This window comes from Chiloscyllium plagiosum, unplaced genomic scaffold (assembly GCF_037043375.1).
Source record: "Chiloscyllium plagiosum isolate Xiang-an unplaced genomic scaffold, Cpla_swu_hap1 HiC_scaffold_9, whole genome shotgun sequence".
Classification (NCBI taxonomy): Eukaryota; Metazoa; Chordata; class Chondrichthyes; order Orectolobiformes; family Hemiscylliidae; genus Chiloscyllium; species Chiloscyllium plagiosum.
The window spans coordinates 46362209-46378410 of record NW_028270147.1 but is presented as its reverse complement, the minus strand read 5'-3'; the positions used below and the strand labels follow the sequence as shown (position 1 = coordinate 46378410).

General features: G+C 37.3%; 1 protein-coding gene across 3 annotated transcripts in view; it reads left to right on the top strand.

Moving 5' to 3' along the window:
* Positions 1–16202, top strand: part of osbpl9 (oxysterol binding protein-like 9) — a 291494-nt gene that overhangs the window by 259566 nt on the left and 15726 nt on the right. For all 3 annotated transcript variants that reach the window (XM_087990606.1, XM_087990605.1, XM_043699206.2), the window contains 6 exons: positions 24–133; positions 1641–1759; positions 3025–3110; positions 5686–5860; positions 12163–12247; positions 14220–14330. In XM_087990606.1, the coding sequence (XP_087846732.1) occupies positions 24–133; positions 1641–1759; positions 3025–3110; positions 5686–5860; positions 12163–12247; positions 14220–14330 (686 nt within the window). The remainder of the gene's footprint in view (positions 1–23; positions 134–1640; positions 1760–3024; positions 3111–5685; positions 5861–12162; positions 12248–14219; positions 14331–16202) is intronic.

Below are 16202 nucleotides of genomic sequence, written 5' to 3'. Positions count from 1 at the left end.
TGCCATTTTTAATATTTTTGTAGCTCAATATCTTCGGTAGTGATCTCACACAGCAACACAGGTGACAGTCTGAAAAGACCAGACACCACTGAATCTTTGAATTCATCCATGTCTAATGGAACAAATGATACAGGTACTGTTTTGCTGAACTGCATCCTTTTCTTAAATTGAGAATTACTCTTTGAAAGGAACTTCCAATGCTACTTGTTGTCATTTTGCTGAACTAATTTTATTACTAGAAGTGCAGCTTATAATATTTTGAAGGAAATATAATTTTCCATATTTTCATACCTAAAGCTATTTTGCAGTAGCTTCCAGTCTATATTATTGAATAGATGAGTGTCACATCTGTTCATTAGGAAGATCAAGAATTATAAATCTTATGCAAAATAATGCAATCGCTTCTTTTTCTGAATCCCTCTGTAGAAGAAGTAGCATGACTAAAATGTTACCTTTAAATAAACATAACAATTAGGACCTTCTTAAGGACATCGCTCCCAGCATGAATTAATTACTTATTACTACATTAATTACTTTCAGAACTTGCTCTTTTACTGTATTTTTGTCTGCTGTTTGCTTTGCAATTTGTATGTCCATCAATACATATATAACAATTTTTTTCATGGGTTTCATGTGCTGTGTGTATTTATTTATCTACGGTGACGTCCAACATTGGTCAGTAAATGAAAGTTTTAATATGTGGGATGACAGCAGCTGTTGTCTGTGATGCTAACATCACTAAAGTAGAAACAATGTCACTTGAGAGCAATAGCCTTCTGACAGTTGATGCAGAAAAATTTATTGGAAAATGTTGAAGCAGCAATTTATAGAGACAACTAAAGTGCATTTAAAAATCATGACAAAAGGAAATGTAGTTTGTGGAGAGGCAATGTGGATCTTATGACACAACATATTCAAACAAAATGTCCAATGTTTCAAAGTGCAGAAGCAAAAACAGAATTTGTTGGAAATGCTGAGCAGGTCTGGCAGCATCTGTAAGGAGAAATCAGAGTTAACGTTTCAGTTCAGGTAACCCTTCTCAGAACTGAGGAAGTTCTGAGGAAGGGTCATTGGACCTGAAACGTTAAGTCTGATTTCTCTTCACAGTTGCTGAGCTTTTCCAGCAACTTCTATTTTTGTTTCTGATTTACAGCATAATCAGTTCTTTTGATTTTCAAAGTGCAGATTTTTTTTGTCACATATTAACATTATCATTAATTCCAGTTAACCTTTAATTAACTTTCATTTAAATAGATTAGCAAATGGATTCCAAAATCAGGCCAGATCTTCTTCAGATTTCTGTTTTGATATATCTAACAGTGAGATTTTCCAATTAATGGCATAAACTTTGGCAAAGAAGTTATTTTACACACTGATATTGCTCCTGCAACAGTGTTCACACTGTCTATAATAATGGAATTGGTTCCTCATGGACACCAGGAGTACTACTAGACTAATAAGAAATTAATTTGACAACAGTATTAATGATTTATAAGCAGGTCTGCTGTGAATTATCCATGAAACTATGGACTTCACCAGGTTAATTAGTAAAATCAAATTATAAAATGTAAAATTGGTAATTTAAAGTTACTCTAGTCTCCTTTTACATATTATTTCTAATTCCTTGTTTTATTTATCAGAGCTGTTTGACACACATGATGAAAGGGATGATGAAGGTGAGGGGGAATCTGTGGAAGAGCATAAGAGTGTCATTATGCATCTTCTGTCTCAGGTCCGACTGGGCATGGACCTGACCAAGGTAAGGACTTTGAAGCATCTGAATTATAATTAGGTTTATTTTCACATGTATTCACTTAAGAACCATGAAATGTTTACAAAGGTGCTACTTGCAGTGGAAACACTAATGTTGTTTTCAGAAATACTATTCTGAAGGTGAATAAACAGTGGTAAATCTCTTGCATTCTTACTATCTGGTATAGAGCCATTGGGAAAATAATCATTATACATCAGTACTTATTTGTTGATTAGCAAAGTGTTATGACATGGTGGCGAACCTTTCTGTTAATTAAACCAAACACCCAGAGAAGCTCACCTCGCATCAAATCTACTAAACTAGGAGTGACAGAAAACTCCCAAATTCCAACATTTAAAGAAAATAAAATAAATTTATTCTTTAACTCTAAAAGTAAACATTAAACAACAACTATTCATGACTCTAAGCCCCCTTTTTCTTATCTGCTTATTATCTGTCTCCAACTCTATAACAATATACTCTTCCATATAAGACACATTAAAATCACATCAACTTAATTTCAAAGCTACACAGCGGCTGTTGTCTTCCGTGTCTGTCTTCCGGCTGCAGATGTCCCTGGGTCGTCGTCTTTCTTTTTACTGCAAATATGTTTCATATGGAAAGGTGCCTTTGATAGAGAGTGTTCCCTAATTTTTTGGATCGTGTTGATGGCAGTTGCTCTGTCCAATTTTCAAAATGCCTGCTTTTTTATATCCCCAGCATTGGATTGTCTCATTGGTTCAATGTTCGCAAAACAACAATTTCAAACTCAATTGGGATTTAGTATCCTGGGGCATAATTTAAACTGGTCAAACTTGAATTGTCAAAACAGCAACCAACTCAGGTATCCATTTCACAGCCAAATATTACATATTTTCAATTTTCCGGTATCTCTGGGACTGCCATCTAGTTATATCACACAGGTGCTTGTAAGCTCTGAGTTCAGAATTCTTAAATGTATAGTACAGTGGCTTCAACTTCATAACACAAAATACAAATTATTACTTTTGGTTTATTTTGTCAGTTTCTTGAAAACCACCCTTATTTCTGTTGTTCTTGTTTATCTACTGAAATTAATAAAATGAAAATTCCAATGATAGAAATGTACATACAATCTAGTAGAGGTGTAATCTGAGATTTTTCCATTTCTTTTTCAAAAGTATACCTCTTTATTTATTCTATCATTAATTTATAATCTAGCTCTCTTGCACAGAACCATCTCTTTGTTTTAATTTTCAAGACAACATTGAAACTTTTCATTTAACTTGCAGGTGGTTCTTCCCACATTCATTTTGGAAAGGCGATCATTGTTGGAAATGTATGCTGATTTTTTTGCGCACCCTGATTTGTTTGTGAGGTAAGTATTCTTAGTAATGTCATAACTGTTGCTGGATAGGTACACTGATTCCTTTCTTGTCTCACTCCTCCATTGGCATAAAAAATTTAAATTTAACCAGAATGATGAATACGGGCAATTATATTGGTTTGACTTTGAATCTGGTTTAGTATTAGAAAATGCAATCAAAACAGATACCATGGATTTCTCAGGAACACCCCCACTCCTAGTCCACAAATTTAGTGTCCATTAGTGATACTTTGGATCTCCAGATGTTTTGTTTTTCTTCATTCATACACAGGCTATCACTGGATAGGCCAGTATTTTTTTTTGTCCATCCCTAATTGCCCGGAGGGCAGTGAAGAGTCAACCAAGTTACTGTGTATCTGGAGTTACATGTAGGCCAGACCAGAAAAGGATGGCAATTTTCTTTCCTAAAGGCCATTAGAGAACCAGATGAGTTTTTCCATCAATCAACAATGGATTCATGCTCAACATTAGACTCTTAATTCCAGATGTTTATTGAATTATTTTGTTTTGTATTATGTGAATTTATTTTTATTATTCTCATTAAGATTTCTCAAGGTACTTGAGTTATTCAGTTTTGTTAATCTGGCTTTGAAAATGTCTCAACAGCTGCTTCTTCACTGACTACCTCCAATGACTGCTCATATTCTGGATGTTCACCTTTCTTTCATAGGAGCATGGTCTTTTAGATTCTTAGAAATTGTACTCCAGCACTGATGGTCACAACTCCAATATTTCACAAACAGCAAGCTTTAGCAACCCAGTATTGCTTCTGGGTTCATTTCCTAAACTCCAATCTGCCTTAATAGCACATGGTTTCTTCTGAGGTTCCACAGCTTTCAAGATCCTTTTGAAATCCTGATGTCAGGTTTTTTTTCCCCAAGGTTTCGCACACAAGATGCAAATCGCACACACCAAATTGCAAAGTTTAATAAAGCTGTTAAAGTTTAATAAAGCTTGTACAAGCTCGGTCACCCCTCCTGATACACTTCGCGGCATGAAGAGACCCTGAACAAAGAAAATGCATCCCCTTTATACAAGTTAGTTGGCAATGCTTACAGATACTCTGGCCACTCCCACATAGTCACATGCCACTCAAGATATCCCAAGTCACATGTTACCCTCGGTACAATTGCAGGATGAGATCATCCTTGGAGATGATGCAAATGCTAATGCCCTAATCCTGGGGAATCATTATGCAGACCATTTCCTGACTCAGTGATTCTCCAAGGCAATGCAGGTGCGACATACCTCTGGCTAGAAAGTGTTCCTGGTTGGAAGCAATGAATTATAATTTAACTTGACAATAGCAGGGGAGTAATAGTAAATGACTGTGAATGAAGTGTAAATTACAAAGGATAGTTATCCGCATTCTGCATGCTTTTCGTCACTCAGAATGTCATCCCCACCCACCTCCAGAATGTTCAGTTTTACAGTCTAACTCTTTAACATTAATGTCCAGAAAGGTATTCCCATTTAATCTTTTAACATTACACTGACTCCAAACGTAGCTACCTGTAACCTCTCCCTAAATTCTAACAGTGCAGAGTAACCAACTGTTCCTGACCAGGTCCTGGGTCCCCAATTACACAGACTTGTTGTACGTCAGTTGCCTTTTCATAGTCCAACTCGTTCTTTTCCGCATGGATTTTTTGCAATTTCTTCTCCAACTACCTATGTCTCGGAGTTGGTAATCTGTTTCTCCTGAACAGTTTTAGTAAGAAATTGAAAACGTGACAGGCTCAACCCTTGTTCAAAGACAGGATTAAGTGTAACTAATATTATAGCACAGTCAAAACTAAGCAGTGGGACTCAAATGTAGCAATCCATTGAAACTCTCTGTGCCTTGAATATTGCAATATTCATGAAGTGCTTCAACTCACAGCACAAATATACATACAGATAATAAAGGAATTCATCACATCAGGTTAATTTGACTATTGCATTGATTTGAAAATCCTGTAATTATGATAATTCATTTCTATGTCATTTGGGACTGGTTTGTATACATTTTTACTTTTTATTAAACTTTTTATTTAATTTAAGTTATCATAATCTATGTATAGCTTTATGAAGATATTTTAATTATTATGAACTTCTTTAGTAATTAGGTTAAAATCTTGAGCTATTAAGATTCTTCACACATTGTATTGACTCAATGATGGACTTTTATATGTGACCTCCAATATTGTATCTGAGCCTGGAGAATGATGTAAATTTGTAAGTTTAGATGTCTAAGTCCCTGACATCGCCTTGTTACCCTGCCTCCTCCAAAACAGTGGAATTGAATTACACATCTTGGAGGTCTATGTTGACTGAAGATCAAGTACTTATTCTAGGAGAGAAGAAAAAAATCAGAGAGCCTGAGTTATTGCTTGGGCATCTTGTTATGATGGAAAATTGGCAGACTGCTAAGGCAGGTCTTTTGTCCATTTCATCACTCTGAGAATAACGTATCGGATCAATTACCTCATCACAGAGCCTTTCAGAAGGTTGTTCTTGCCACATCTGTTGTATGTGATTACTTTACTAACCAATGAAACAAAACTTTCACATTTTGTTTCTAAAGTATTGTAGACCAAAGTGACCCAAGAGACCGAATGGTACAGGTTGTCAAATGGTACCTGTCAGCCTTTCATGCTGGTCGCAAGGGATCTGTAGCCAAGAAACCATACAATCCCATTTTAGGAGAGGTATTCAAATGTCATTGGAATCTCCCTGAGAATGAAGTAGAAGATAATACAGTAAGTTGCTTTTTCTAATTATCATTTGTTGTGGTCTCAACTGATATTATCGGAAAAGTCTGATCTTTGAAAGAAATTTAATATGTTGGTTTTAATTAGATGGTCTTCTACTGAAAAACAGGCAAACAGTGGTACAGATTTGGCTTAGGCAATAAACATTACATTGTCCGAGCTTAGTCTTTCGCAGTTTTGCATAACCTCCTCAGAGTTTTAACCATACACTTCTGGCCTGGAACTTTTATATTAACTTCCTTATGATGAGTTAACTTCTTCTTGAACTGTCCTAAACTGCATCCCTTTCTCAAAAGCAACTGTTTCATACATCTAGCTTCAGCCATGACTCTTCCAAACCACACACATACTGAAACCATCTTTTTTCTAAGCAATAGGTGCTTCCCCAGATCAAAAGATGTAGAATCAATTTCTGACCTCTTAAACTGAAAACTTCAGGTACAGCTGTTTACTTTGTTCACTTGTAAAAACCTCCCTTTGCAAACAAATTCCCATAAGTCTTCCTGAACTATGTCTTTAAGATTGTGTTTTTAATAAGTAATCACCGTGTCTAGGGAAATACCTATGTTGAATTAATTAAATCACTTCAGACGTTCAAAATGTGTATGTCAATTGTTCAAAATTCAGTCCCAAAATAAATTATATTAATACACATGTATAAATCACATGCTCATAACATATGTTTTGGCTGTAAAATTAGTTTAATTTCTGAATTTCTTCCCACAGTCAGTATTGTGCCATGAATGTCAGTTAAAGTACACTTAATACAGAAAAAGATAATGCTTCTGTCTTACTAACTGAGAGGAAAGATCACTCTTGCAAGCATAAAAATTGTTGACAAAGAAATCTACCAAATTCCTTCCAGTTCACACCTCCTTGAAAAGTACTCTTTCCTCCTAACAAACCTTTACACCACGTCATTAATTCTTTCTTCCAATTTCTCATTTCCTGTCGGTTTTCTTTTGCTTGATTGTTATCAGCATATTCTGAGAATTTTATGCTTGTGTTTATGTCTGTACTAATGCTGCCCATTAATTCTGTGTTGGACTTCCATCCAGTTGATTTAATTCAGTGTTGGTTTGTATGTAGCTGCTCTCTACCAAACCAAACCATTTCAAAATTCAGTCAGGCTTAAAATAGGTGAATGAGAAATACATCTACCAACACATGAAAAGATCTTATGCCCAAAAGTTTGATTAAAATGTCAAACTGAAAACTGCTTGCAACATTTCCATTGTAAGCAATTGTTTTAAATGTTTTGAATATCACCAATGAATGATATTCAATGAGACATTAAAAGAAAATCAGGAGCTATTATGAAATGAAGAATGAAGCAGTTTACAATCTTAACTTTTGCCGCCCCAAAAGCTTTTCAAATGTCACGCCTTCAATTGTAAAATATGCTAATACCCAACTGATTTTATTGCATGTCCTGAGATGCACATAATTTAGAACATTTTAGTTTTCCAAGAATATCTCTAATTTTCATGTAGCACCTTTTTAATGTAGAATAATGCCTCTTGGTTCTCAATCATCTTGCACAACACTTGTTGTCATTAAATGATGAGCAAAGATGCTGAACTGCAGGGATCCAGCTATCTGGAGTATTAATAATAGGAGGCAGATGAATTGCCAGATCTTCACTATAGAGGATGTAAGCAACATCTCAGAAATGATTATATATGAAGAAATGTGAGAAAGTCATTAGGGAAGCAAATCATTGGAAATGAAGGTGAACGGTTCCTGGGTCGTATTTTCCAAAACTCCTTGGACTCTGAGAAGGTTCCATTACATTAGAGAATGCCAAATATAATTCCTTTGTTCAAGAAGCTGGGAGACAGAAAGTAGACAACTGCAGACCAGATTTTTAGAAACTATTAGTAAAGATTATTATCATATCAGGGAATTTAGAAAAGCTCATGGGAATTAGACAGAGTCCATATGATTTTATGAAAGAGAAATCGGGTTTAACCAAGTTTTTGAGTTATGTGAGGATGTAATATGATGTTGATAAAGGGGAAACCAATGAATGTGCTGTACTTGGATTACCAGAAGCCATTTGATAAGGTTCCACATGAAAGGTTATTGTGGAAAATGAAAGGTAATACATTAGCATGTGTAGTGTAACTTCTGTAGTGGAGAAAATGCTTGAATCTATCATCAAGGAAAAAAAATAGCAAGACATCTAGATAGAAATTGTCCCATTTCATGAGTTCATATATTCATGAAAGGCATGTCACATTTAATTAATTTACTGGAATTCTATGAAGACATTACAAGCATGGTGGACAATGGGGACTCAGTAGATGTGTACCTGGATTTCCAAAAGGTATTCGACAAGGTGTTGCAGAAAAGGCTGCTGCATAAGATAAAGGTGCACGGCATTACGGGCAAAGTATTAGCATGGATAAAGGATTGTTAACCAACAGGAAGCAAAGACTGGGAATAAGTGAGTGCTTTTCTGGTTGGTGATCAGTGACTGGTAATGTCCGTCAGGGATCAGTGTTGGGATCACAATTATTTACAATTTATGTAGATGATTTGGAGTTGAGGACCATATGTAGTGAGTTAAAGTTGGTGATGACACCAAGGTAAGTGGTAGAGCAAAGTGTGCAGAGGACTCTGAAACTTTGCAGAGGGATATAGATAGTTTAAGTGAGTGAGCAAAGGCCTAGCAGATGGAGTACAATGTTGATAACTGTAAAGTCATCCATTTTGGTCGGGCTAACAGTAAAAAGGACTATTATTTGAATGATAAAAAATTGCAGCATGCTGCTGTGCAGAGGGACCTGGGTGTCCTTTTGCATGAATCACAGAAGGTTGGTCTGCAGGTGCAACAGGTAATTAGGAAGGCAAATGGGATTTTCTCCTTCATTGCTGAAGGAATTGAGTTTAAAGGCAGAGAGGTTATGTTGCAGCTGTTTAGGATACTGGTGAGATCACAGCTGGAGTACTGCATGCAGTTTTGATCTCCTTACTTGAGAAAGGATATACTGGCACTTGAGAGGGTGCAGAGGAGGTTCACTAGGTTGATTCTGGAATTGAGGGGGTTGTCCTATGAGGAGATACTGAGTAGACCGGGATAATATTCATTGGAATTTAGAAGAATGAGAGGAGATCTTATAGAAACATAAAATTATGAAGGGAATAGATAAGATAGAAGCAGGGAAGATGTTTCCACTGGCAGGTGAAACTAGACCAAGAGGGCATAGCCTCAAAATTGGGTGGGGGTAGCAGACTTAGGACTGAATTGAGGAGGATTGCCTTCACCCAAAGGGTAGTGGAAGTCCCTGCCCAGTGAAGTGGTTGAGGCTTCCTCATTGAATGCTTTTAAAACTAAGAATATTTTGAAAAGTAAAGGAATTAAGAATTACGGTGAGAGGGTAGGTAAGTGAAGCTGAGGCTATGAAAAGATCAGCAATGATCTTATTGAATGGTGGAGCGGTCTCAAAGGACCAGATAACCAGGAGCAGGAAAAGGCTCTCCTGCCCTTGTGTAGAAGATTGGGTTGGCAACAGGACGTAGAGCAGGAAGAATGGATCATTTCCTGATTAGCAAGATTTTATAAGTGGAATGCCACAATGATCAGTGCTGGGCTATCAACTTTTAAAAATTTACTTGGATGAGGAGACATAAGATATGGTTGCTAAAATTGCTCATGATACATAGACAGGTAAGTTGAGCAGAAGACATGAGGCTAAGAAGAATGTAGATAAGTGAGTGGGCGCAGATCTGGTAAACTGAGTAGAGAGTAGAAAAATGTAAAGTTGTTGATTTTATAGGGAGAATACAAATAAAGTATAATATCTAAATGGTGAGAGATTACAGTGCTCTGAGATGCAGCAGGATCTGGATGTCCTCGTGCATGAATCACTGTTCAGGAAGTAATTAGGAAAGCTAATTGCCATTTTTATAAATGACCTAGATGAAGGGATAGACTGATGGGTTATTAAATTTGTAGATGACACCAAGGTCGGTAGAGTTGTGGATAGTGATGAAGGATGTTGTAGGTTACAGAGAGACATAGATAAACTGCAGAGCTGGGCTGACAGGTGGCAAATGGAATTTAATGAGGAAAAGTGTGAGGTGATTCACTTTGGAAGGAGTAACAGGAATGCAGAGTACTGGGCTAATGGTAAGATTCTTGGTAGTCTAGATGAGCAGAGAGATCTTGGTGTCCAGGTACATAGATCCTTGAAAGTTGCCACCCAGGTTTCTTAGGATTGTTAAGAATCCTAGGTATGTTAGCTTTTATTGGTAGGAGAGATTGAGTTTGAGAACCATCAGATCATGCTGCAGCTGTACAAAACTCTGGTACAGCCACATTTAGAGTATTGCGTACAGTTCTGGTCACCGCATTATGGGAAGGATGTGGAAGGTTTGGAAAGGGTTCAGAGATTTACTAGGATGTTGCCTGGTGTGGAGGGAAGGTCTTATGAGGAAAGGCTGTGGGACTCGAGGCTGTTTTTGTTAGAGAGAAGAAGATTGAGAGGTGACTTAATAGAGACATATAAGATAATCAGAGGGTTAGATAGGTTGGATGGTGAGAGCCTTTTTCCTTGGTTGGCAATGGTTAGCATGAGAGGACATAGCTTTAAATTGAGGGGTGATAGATACAGGACAGATGTCAGAGGTAATTTCTTTCCCCATAGAGTAGTGGGGACATGAATGCACTGCCTGCAACAGTAGTGGACTCTCATTTAAATGGTCATTGGATAGACATATGGATGAGAATGAGATAATGTAGGTTACTTGGGCTTCAGATTGGTTCCACAGGTCAGTGCAACATCAAGGGTGGAAGGGTCTGTAATGCGCTGTAATGTTCTATGTTCAAATAGAATGTTATTATTTATAGTGAGCAGGATTGGCTGTAAAACTAGGGAGATTATGCTTAATTTATATAGGGTATTTGAGACCACACCTGAAGTACTGTGCACATTATTGGTTTCCTTATTTTAGAGAGGATGTAATTATATTAAAAGGAGTTCAGCAAAGACCAGGTTGTCAGGAAAAGTTGTCCAAGCTAGATTGTATCTTATAGAGTCTAGAAAAATAAAAAAGACATCTGATTGAAACATCTTAAGGTCTTGGCAGGATGGATGTGGAAAAGATATTTTCTCTTGTGAATGTAGAACTAGGGGTCATTATTTAATGATTTGGCAAAACTAAGAGTTTGAAGTGTACTTTAATTGCAAGATCTATGTCAATTAGAATTACAGACTGAAGTTTGAAAGGGTTAATGTAAAGGTCACTAGTCATGATTAGTTACAACTCATTCAGATATAAATATGTTTTCACAAGTTTTACAGAATTTATTAAGTTTATCATAATGATACAAAAGAAATTATGCATAATAAAAGAGATTTGCAGCCAACCCACATTAGGGCTCCAGTTTGGGGTACTGATTTGACGAGGCTTCGGGATCTTGTTCTGTTCTGAAGTTCTTCTTATCTCTTCAGTCTAAGTTCTCATGCATCAAAGCACTAAAACCCAGACCTTATTAACTCTCGCTAGCTACTACCAGTTAGGCCATTCATGCATATATCAGCATGTAGTGTCATCTTCTGGTGATTACTATCTTCCCAAAGAGAGTTCTGGAACATTTATAGATATCCTGTAACTACAGCAATATCTTGTGACTCCACAATAACTATTGATATCTAAAACAAGTTAAAGTTCACAATGACTATGCAAACTAATATATTTAGGCCTGTTACACACCTTCTATTACAAAACAAATCTATTGTAAAACATAGCTGTGTCTTTGAGTAAAAGTTGTGCCCACTTCAAACATTCTTACGTGTTAGTAAGTTTAAATTAAGCTGAGCCATAAAACAGCAAATATAAAACCACAAGCCAGTGACTTTGCTTTTGACCTGACTATATGACTTCTTCCTCACATAAAGTGTTTGACAGTTAATCAGATTAAAGCAGGATATAATTTAATTTGTCATGCTGAATCAAGTCAAAATTTATCAAGTATTGAAAAATAACTTCATTCATTACCAGCAATGTAACAGGAATAATATAGAGTAAGACAAATTCTAAAATGGGAAAGGAGAAGCACAGGTAATATATTTCGGTAAATCACTTATCAGTCTTAATGAATTTGGTTTCAACATATTTCTAATCCAGTGGTCTGATTTATGCAACATATGTTTTGTAATTTGTTTTTAGCAAACCTGTTCACATTGAACCTCATGTTGCATGTACGGATATAAATAATTTTGCAGAGCTTTTGCATTTCTAAATACATTTTTATATGCTCATATTTTCCCCCTTTGTCACAGGAATCTGTTGCTGAAGGTCCAGTTCCAGAGGCTAGCCAGAACAGTGTGACATTTGTCGCAGAGCAGGTGTCACATCACCCACCGAGTAAGTTTATTTCAATAATCTCATTAAATATATCCAACTAGAAGTTACATTGTTTTTATTATGTGACCTTTGTTACCATTTCCCAGGCAGGTGACTTCACTTTTCTGGCATTTAGAACTAGAATATGACTGTCAAGACCTGAGAGTTTGCAGAGTAGGTTTGCTGGAATGGACAAGAGATCTAGGTTGTGTGAAGATATAAGAGAATGTGGTATTGTACACATTAGAGCATAGAAGGCTATGAATCTTAAAAGACATTAAAATTGAGAAGTTTTGATTAGAGTAAATAGGAAGGAACTGTTTCTGTTGGCAGAAGCATTAGTAACCAGAGAACATGGAGAAAGATAAGTTGCAGAAGAACTGCTGGGAAAATGAGAATTTCTTTTTTAATGCAGCAAATTATTGAGACCACTGGAATCGAGCCAGGTCCCTGGCACTATAAGACAGCAGGGCTAACTGCTGAACAGCCATGCCAATAGAGTCAGGCTCTAAAGTTGTTGAACTCTGCGTTGAGTCATGGAGGTTGCAGGGTCCCCATTCAGAAAATTATTTTTTCTTTCTTCGAGCTTGCATTGAGGCTTGCTTGCATACTGCAACACATCTGCAACAGAAATGTTGGTGTGGGAACATGTTGATATATTGAAATGGCAGGCAACTGGAAGTTCAAGGTTATTTTTGCAGACAGAACATAGATATTTTGCAAAGAAATCACTCAGTCTGTGTTTCGTTCCCCAATGTAGAGGAGATCATGTTGTGAGCAATGATACAGTAGACTAGATTGAATGAAGTGCAGGTAAATCACTGCTTCACCTGGAAAGTATGTCCGGGGCCTTGGGTGATAATGAGGGAGGAGGTAAACAGCCAGGTATTATGCCTACGATTGCATGGGAAGATGCCATGGAATGTGAGGAGATATTGGGAATGGAGAAAGAGTGGACCAGAGGGAATGAACCCATTGGGAGTCAAAAATATAGATTGGAATGCAACCTTGTTGAGGTGTTAATGGTGTGAACCCTTGATTTTGTGCATTTTCTGTTTACTAGTTACCACTGTAATCTAAGAAACCACACAAGACTTCAGAATGTTGCAGCATTCTCTAAAGAAACTGAGTTAAAATCTTATCCTATATTTTATATTGGAGTAGAAGTCATAGTTTTTGTGATCCAATATTTAACAAAAACTGCAAATGTGTTTGTTTCCATCAGTTACAGTCTCTTAATTTGGATACTCCCTTCAGCCCAGCTATCCAGAAGGCAATCTGCATTGATGTTTGTTTACTTGTTTTCTGATCAGCCAACTTGTCTGGTGGTTTATACATTTTATACCCTATACTCTGCAGAACATTTTATGATATAATAAATGACCAAATTTTCAATGCTAATGAGCAGTTTCAAAAGACATTTTTTCTCCTTATTTGGGTAACCTGTCTGTATCTGTGATTGCTACTTGTCATGAACAACCTACACTTTCTCATTTTTCTGTAGCCCAAAGATAATTTGATGAGGTGCACAGGCCTTTTAATTTTTTTGTTCGTTCAGCAGCTTAAAGAGGCCAACTTGCACTTGGCGTGTGCAGAAACCTTCAGAGTGTTGTATAGCTTTGCAGCTTACAGGGAAAATTGCTCACAAGTTATGCCAGAGCAATTTACTGCCCTGCTTTTTAACCATCCGTTATACAGGACAGTACCCTTCCAATTTCAACTTTTCAAGGATAGTAAATTTGTTTTGGAGAATTTCACTTTTGTCTGCCCGTGTATGAAGGAATATGACAAAAAAGTGGGAATATGGTAGAATTATTTTCTCACATGGGGAGGAAATACCGACTTGGGCTGTACGTGCCAAAAAGTCTATTTAATGCTGTAAGTTTTACATATTTCCATATTTTGTCAGGCAGTTGTGCAATTTATTACAAACTGTTAATGGTCCAATAAGGGAAAATTGTCTTTGTCATAATATTCCTTTTTTTTTCCACAGTTTCAGCATTTTATGCAGAATGTTTATCAAAAAGGATACAATTCAATGCTCACATCTGGACTAAATCAAAGTTTCTTGGAATGTCTATAGGAGTACATAATATAGGACAGGGTAAGTTTCTTTCCCAGACCTTCTACAAAGATAGCTGTTTTCATTTTATCAAACTTCTGGAAATATTTGAAATTTTCTTTGTCAGTCATAGAGATGTACAGCACAGACCCTTTGGACCAACTCATTGGACCACTGATCAGTTATCCTAAATTAATCTAGTCTCATATTTGGCCCATATCCCTCCAAGCTCTTCCTATTCATGTACTCATCCAGATGCCCTTTCAATGTTGTAATTGTACCAGCTTACATTTCTTTCTCTGGAAGTTCATTCCATACATGCACTACCCTCTGAGTGGAAGAAGCTGCCCTTCAGATCCCTTTAAATCTTCCGTCTCTCACTTTAAACCTATATTAAACCTCCAGTTTTGGATTCTCCTACCCTGGGGAAAAGACCTTGACCATTCACCCTTCAAGATTTTATAAACTTCTGTAAGGTCATCCCCCAGCCTCCAGCACTCAAGGGAAAAATAGCTCCAGCCTATTCAGCCTCTCCCTATAGCTCAAACCCTCCAACCCTGGCAACATCCTTGTAAATCCTTTCCGAACCCTTTAAAGTTTCACAACATCTTTTCTATGACAGGAAGTCTAGAACTGAATGCAGTATTCTGAAAATGGCGTAACTGATGTCCTGTACAGCCACAACATGACCTCCCATCTCCAATTCTCAATGCACTGTCTACTTTTGTTAGACCTGCCCCCTTTCTCCTGAAGAGTTTAGCTCCGCAATTCAATTGACAGCAGTAATTTCCCCACACCCCCAATAAATGCCTAACTCACCATTATGCGTGAGTCTTTGGCCACACTGGGTATCAGTTGTAGTTTCATCTCCTGTGATCAACACTGACAGATTCCCAGCTAAGTGTTTCCATTTATGGATTAGGTGCAGGAATGATGGCTGACTTTAATTTCTCTGAATTAAATACACTGCAGCCTTGAACTGTTGCTTTTGAGATGAGCTCATACAGTACAGACCAGTTTAAGAGCTGCGAGGTTTTGCTGCAGCTCTATAAGACCCTGGTGAGATCACACTTGGAATAGTGTGTCCACTTCTGGTCGCCCTTTTAAAGGAAAGATACGGATGCTTTGGAGAGGGTGCAAAGGAGGTTTACCAGGATGTTGCCTGAACTGGAGGGCTTGTCTTATGAAGAGAAGTTGACTAAGCTCGGACTTTTCTTGCTGGAGAGAAGGAGGAAGATAAGTGACCTGATCGAGGTATACAGGGTAATGAGAGGCATGGATAGAATCACTAGCCAGAGAGTTTTCCCCAGGGCAGGATTGACTGGCATGGGGGGGGTCATAGTTTTAAGATATTAGGAGGAAGGTATATAGGAGATGTCAGAGGTAGATTCTTTACGCAGAGAGTTGTGAATGCATGGAATGCGTTGCCAGCAATGGTGATGGAAGTAGAGTCATTAGGGACATCTAAGCGACTGCTGGACATGCACATGGACAGCAGTGAATTGAGGGATGTGTAGGTTAGGTTATTTTATTTTAGATTAGAAATAATCATCGGCACAAACCATAGGCTGAAGGGCCTGTTCTGTGCTGTACTTTCCTATGTTCAGTGTTCCAGACCAGATGATTGAACTTGTGGTCTTGTCTGAAGCAAGATAGTGACTTTGCGACTTTGCTGGGGCAACTACAGTGTTTTTAAAAATAAGTATGCAACAACCATTTAATCTACAATGATAATTATAAATTGGTAACTGTGGATTCTTCTCCAGATGGAATTTATGCTAACAGAGATCCGATGGCTTCTCTCCATAATTTGAATGTTTGCTTCACAAACACACCGTACTATACTTCATGCAGATATGCCTGGAAGCAGAGAGGTTGATCCAGAAACAGTCTTGTCCAGACATGCCAATGTTT